Source organism: Colletotrichum truncatum, assembly GCF_014235925.2.
Source record: "Colletotrichum truncatum strain CMES1059 chromosome Unknown Contig_0014, whole genome shotgun sequence".
Taxonomy (NCBI): Eukaryota; Fungi; Ascomycota; class Sordariomycetes; order Glomerellales; family Glomerellaceae; genus Colletotrichum; species Colletotrichum truncatum.
In genome coordinates, this window is record NW_027222411.1 from 493,432 (window position 1) to 499,521 (window position 6,090).

General features: G+C 51.8%; 2 protein-coding genes across 2 annotated transcripts; both read right to left on the reverse strand.

The window, feature by feature from the left end:
- Positions 1–836: 836 nt before the first annotated feature.
- CTRU02_215285 (reverse transcriptase domain protein) lies at positions 837–5,305 on the reverse strand (the record flags this gene model as incomplete). The annotated part of the gene is made up of 2 exons (XM_070206424.1): positions 837–4,636; positions 4,657–5,305. The coding sequence occupies 2 exons, from the start codon at positions 5,303–5,305 to the stop codon at positions 837–839; spliced, it is 4,449 nt and encodes a 1,482-aa protein (XP_070059915.1).
- A 455-nt stretch (positions 5,306–5,760) lies between these two features.
- Positions 5,761–5,931, reverse strand: CTRU02_215286 (uncharacterized protein; the record flags this gene model as incomplete). Its single annotated transcript, XM_070206425.1, has 1 exon — positions 5,761–5,931. One exon carries the CDS (start codon positions 5,929–5,931, stop codon positions 5,761–5,763), a length of 171 nt encoding a protein of 56 aa, XP_070059916.1.
- Between the last annotated feature and the right edge of the window lie 159 nt (positions 5,932–6,090).

The following is a 6,090-nucleotide window of genomic DNA, read 5'->3' on the forward strand; positions in this document are numbered from 1 at the left end:
AAAGAAGGAAGACGCTGCGGATTGGAGTCCCCGGCGGACTCATTGGTACTATGATGGATTTGATATATTGTTGTCCACACTAAATGGTGAGGCGGTGGACGTGGAGGCGAGGATTCAGACCTTACGAACGAGGCAGGATGTTGACGATCGCATTGTTGAACTACCTAGCCACCGTAGGCGCAAGGAGCGGCTTGATGCATGGGAGAGCTCAGGAGAGAAAACGGACAGACCGAGAGAAAGGGAGGTATGGCAAGGAGAAGCGAGTAGGAGGCGTTTTGAGTGGTGCATGGGCTGCCCTCAAGATATGGTGAGGTCAAGTGAGATTACGGGTGACTTGGGAGTTTGTGCAGCACGATGAGATGAAGTTATTAGACAAACTAGGATGTGGTTGGTTATGGCGGCCCAAGTTGGAACCCATGCAATGGTCAGTTAGTATGCGACGAAAAGTGTGAATGAGGAGGATGACTGAGTGTCTGAATCTGTGGGCGAAACCAGCACAGAACGCTCAGAATGGGAAAAGTGGTGTTGTTGGTTGGAAGAACTAACTAACTGGCTAGAGGGCTGTGGAGGCTGGCTAAGACCAGTGGTGGCGGCCGTCAGCCCACGTGACGGGCCGGCGAGGCCTGCCACCCACACCCCCTCTCAGACTCCTCAGCGAAAAAGCAGTAGAATAATAGGAAATACAGGAAAAGTCCCAAATCCTCCAAATCCGAGGAGTTCTCAACTATTAGAAAACTCGGTCAATTACCGGTTAAACCTGGCCAATAGGAGGCCGTGAAATCCTCCGAATCCCGAAGTCTCAATATCAATAGTCCCACAGTCTCAAAATCCCCCTCTCAATCCAATCCCTCCGCCATGCCCAACAAACGAACGAATTCCTTGTGTTTGACAGCAACCAGTGGCTTCGTGAGTCCATCGGCGGCCATATCAGCGCCCTTGATGAGTCGGAGTTCGATGCTTTTCGCAGTGTGAACCTCCTGTATGATCCATTTGTATCGGACGTCGATGTGGCGGGTTCGTGCCTCGTTGAGTGGGTTCATGACGTTGTCGTAGCCGTTGGCACTGTCAGTGAACATGATAGTAGGCGTGGTGATGGGTTTGCCGAGCAGTTGGGAGAGGCAACGTCTGATCCACTTCACAGCAATTGCCGTAGGTGTGAGATTGATGAATTCAGCCTCCGTAGTGCTCAAAGTCACGAAAGTCTGTTTCTTTGACTTCCAAGCAATCGGCGCACCAGCGAGGAAGACGACGTAACCACCTGTCGAGACTCGTGATGGCTTGTTGTCAGCGAAAGAGGCATCTGCAGCAGCGTAGAGCCCCAACTCGTTGATCGTGGGGATGCCTCCAAGTACAATACCGAGATAAACGGTGCCCTTGAGGTATCGGAATAAGTGCTTAATAGCACGAAGATGGGCCTTAGAAGGCCCTGAATTCGCCTGTGACAATTTACTGACGGTGTAGGCCATGTCAACGCGAGTTCCAGCCACCAGGAAGTTAAGGCAGCCGGTTTGTTCGATGTAAAGTTGTTGTTCGTCAAGCGAGCACTCGTTCTTGTCCCAGGTGACGGGCAGATCGTCAGTGGTCGCCATAGGCGTCTTGACAGCACTCAAACCATCAAAGTCGAATCGTTGAAGCACTGCTTTTGCGTACTTGGCTTGGGAAACGAAAATCTTACCGGCAGCTCTGTCGCGTTCAATCTGGAAACCGAGAAAATCGGTAGCCTCGCCGAGGTCTTTAAGAGAACAGACCTTCTCGAGGAGACGACGAACTTCCATCATGACTTGCTTGTTGGGAGCGGCGATGGCGTTGTCGTCGACGTACATAAGAACGTACGCTTTAATCTTGTGATTGACGAAGAGACAAACCTCCCCATCAACAGCAGTGAAGCCAATTCGTTCCATTTCACCCTTGATAAGTCGAAACCACCAAAGTGGTGATTTTCTCAATCCATAGAGTGCCTTGTGGAGCAGCCAAACCTTGTTGTCTGCAGTGGCGTAGCCAGCGGGGGGCCGGACGTACACCTTAACCCCCTCTGGAATCGAGGCGGCTAGGAAAGCAGTGTCGAAATCATATACTTCGTATTCAAGATCGAGAAGTGCGACAACTGCGAAGAAAAGGCGGGTTGCGGTGGCAGAGGCAACTGCAGCGTAAACCTCTTGCGATGACCAGTCACCTTTCTCGTGGTTTCCACAAACCACATATCGGGCCTTGTAGCGCACGATTTCGTTGTTTTTGTTGGTTTTGATGTCACATACCCACTTGCCGGGCAGGACTTTAGCGTCACGTGGTGGGTAAACGACTTCGTAAACCCCCTTTTCCGTGAATTGAGTCATCTCTCGTTCGAAGGCTTGTTCCCACTGGGGCCACTGTGGGCTCTTCTGCGCCTCACGGTAGGACTTCGGGATCACCACGCCGTCGGGTAGGACTTTCGAAAGGGCAGTAGCAGAAAGCACGCTGAGAGAGAATTGACGAGAAGTTAGTGAAGCTGGAATGTCAGCAGATAGAAAAGTCTTTTTAGCATAGGAGCGTACGCCACTGGCGGCTCGGTAGTGACCAGGTGGTCGCTGGGCTGAGGCGCGGCGAGGTCGAGAGGACTCTGCCGGTTGACTCGTTGCTTCCTCAACAATCGTGGAGAGGGAATCAGGGTCCTGGTGATCAGTTTCCATTGTTTCCACGGAAGCGACGAATTCGTCATCATTCAATTCGTTAGTAATGCTGTCACGAGGTGTAGCAGTGGTCTCCAACAGGTTCTCTGGTGGCGGAGACATGAGATGTGTATCAGTGGGTGCCATCGCTTTTTCAACGATGGTCTCATCTGGTTTGGGATCACCAGTCACGGGTTTTTCACCTTCAATAGGCTTCTGACGGATGGTGTACTGGATGATGATATCTGGTTCGACAAACGCAGCATCATGTTCAATTTCATCAATGTTGGGTGTGCCAGTAGTTGGAGGCAACACTGTCTTGTGCGGTTCCTCACGAAATCGAACATCTCTGCAGCGAATAACCTCCTTTCGATCAGGCAGGTAAACGTAGTAAATGTGGCCACGAAGAGAACCGTAACCGACGAGGAATCCCTTGATTGCTCGTGGTTCCATCTTGGCAGAGCGCATAGGGCGTCGAGGGCCCTTCTTGTGTACGTAGGCAGCACAGCCAAACGTTCGGAGATGTTCAATGTGGGGGGCCTCACGTTCAGCAGCCAAGTTCAGCTCTCTCGCCATGATCTCGTGAGGGCTCAAGTTACCCTTGGAGGGTGTGGGCAAGAGGTTGAGAATCTGAGTCACCGAATCGATGCTGTAATCCCACAGTTCCTCTGGAAGGGACATGTCAATCAGCTGTGTCCGGGCGCCTTCGACGATGGTACGACCAGCACGCTCAATAGTACCGTTCATGGAAGGCGTGTAGGCAATAGTCGTGTTGTGGCGAGTACCCTCGAAGTAGGGGTCGTTGAAAACCTTGATTAGCTCGGGAGCATTGTCAGAAACCCAAACCTTGGGCTTGAGGCCGGTGAGACTGTAGAATTCAGTATCCCATTTCTTGATAGCTGCCAGGATGGTGGCAAACTTGTGGTTGGGCAGAAAAACAACCCAGTGGTAACCACTATACTTATCCATGAGGTGTAGAACCTGACGGTTCCCTTTTGTTGATAGGGGAAGAACACCAACGAGATCAAGGTGAATTTCATCGCCAATACTCGTAAGTGGAAGTGGGTGGTCTCGACTAATCCGTTCAGTGGATTTGCTGAGATGGCAAGACTCACAGAAGAAAGCGTCAATTTCTGACGTTGTGAACCGAATGCCAACACGGCGGCAAGCCTCCACAACACGTGATGGGTGGGCGTGAACCAGCCGGCGGTGCATCAGTTCAAGAGACGGTCGCTGGGTAGCCCGGAAGGCGGCGAGGCTGACAGCAATATCTCGAGGCACGTGATTTCCAGTATCATGAGTCTCAACGACGCAGACGTCAGAAACCCAATGAACTTTGGCAAGGGAAGTGCGCTGTGTCACGTGTATGAGGCTTGAGGTCTGCCAATCATATTCCACGTGATCACGACGAAGTTTTCCAGGGCTCAGTAAGTTGGCTGGGCTGGAAGGGTTGTACTCAACGTTGTGAAGTGTCCAATCGTGAATAACGTCAGGGTTGGTGGGGTCTTGGGTCTGGAAGAAGACGGTGCCCACGCCAAGTGACCGGACTGGGGCGCCGGAGGCAGAAGTGGAAGGTGTCAAATCGCTCTTTTCAGCGTACTTGACGAAATATCGCAAGTTGTTGAAGGTTGAAGTAGTACAACCAGAATCGAGAACGATATCGTCTCGGGTGATGAGGTCATCGCGGGCAGCAGTGAAAACTGCTGGGCTGGCGATGGAGGCAAGGGCAGACTGACCCAAGATGGCAGGTGACGCTCTGACAACAGTCTGGCGGGTGCCATCAACAGAAGTAGGCTGATCCCAGCGGCAGCGATCGCCACACACGTGCTTTCTCGCTTTTTCAATCAACTTATCCCGGTTGACGTAGTGTAGAGGGATGAGATTGGGGTGGGCGACATAGCACTTTGTGGTCTCGTGATCACAGTTGCAGTGGTCGCACTTCTTCTTTTCCTTGGAGGCAGTGACAGTGGAGGTGACGGTGGTGGTGACGGCTGGAGAGGCAGGACCCCACTGCCAGCAGACTTGCCTCCAGGTGTGTTGCGAATAGTGGCATAACTGCGCTTTTGATCCTCGTCTTGGGCAAGCGTGTAAATCGTATCAGCCACCTCATTCCACGTGGGATGGGTGGCGCCCTTCGATGTGAAATGCTTGTACGTATCGGGAAGTCGGTCCTTAAAGAAGTTAAGGAGGAAAACAGCGAGGAAGGAGTCTGGCAGACGACCGTGAATGGTCTCAATACGCTTTCTGAGGTGGTGACAGCGATTGAGGGCATCGTGAAGAGTCTTGTGATCGTTGGCGGTGGTCTTGGCAAACTCGTCAACAAGGGCAGCTGTGGCGTCTTGTGAGATTCTCGGAATGTGCTTCTCGAGCGCCTGCCACAATTCGTAAGGGTTTCCATCGTCAACCCAACCCGCTGTGCAGAGTCTGTCAAGAACCGATTCGCTGGCGTTCATGAGGAGACCATTCGTGACGTTACGGTTCTTTCTCCATTCCTCTGCAGCGATAGGGTCAGCAGGGCGAGGGACGTCAGTCTCGAGGAATATCTCGAAGTCGTATCCTCGCAGGGTCGCTGTAACAAGCATGCGCCATGTGTTCCAGTTGGATTCACCTTTCAGGCGAGGAAGAGGCGTGAAGACGGTCTTGAAGTCGTTTTGAGACATCTTGAAGTGAAAGTGAGGGTATCACAACAGTGCGGGACAGACTTATAGTCGCACCTCGATCACAGGCGTTTCTCCGAGGCCGCAGCTTTGGAGGCGTGTCTGTACGTTAGATGGCTTACTTTCGCTGCCACCTACGCGTGCTGTTGGATTGTGTAGGAGGGAGAATCTTGCGTAAGAACACGAGAAATGGGTGGAATTGTGAGATCCGACCGTAGAAATACGGTGAATCGAAGGGAAGAATGAATACTCGTAGAAGATACGAGAAACTGATGGGCTGGTTCGAAAAACCGAAGCTGAAATGGTTGAATTCTCGTGAAAAACGAGGAATCGAAGTAAAAGTTGTAGTTGTGACTGAAAAGTCTGTTGTTGACCGTGGTGTTCGTGAAAACCAGTGGGTTGTGGTGGTCGGTCGCGTGCCACGTGATATTCGTGCGCGCCAGGCAGCCAATGTCGCGTCAGAAAGTGAAATTCGTCAGCGAAGAGGAAGGAAAGAAAGCGAGAAAATCGCACAGAAGGGTAAATAAAGCGAATAAAATCGCAAAAATTCGTGAATCAATAGAAAATTGACAGACGAGTAGAATAATGGGTAAAACGACGTTATTCCGAAAGAATAACGCTGGGCTCATAACCTGTGGGCGAAACCAGCACAGAACGCTCAGAATGGGAAAAGTGGTGTTGTTGGTTGGAAGAACTAACTAACTGGCTAGAGGGCTGTGGAGGCTGGCTAAGACCAGTGGTGGCGGCCGTCAGCCCACGTGACGGGCCGGCGAGGCCTGCCACCCACA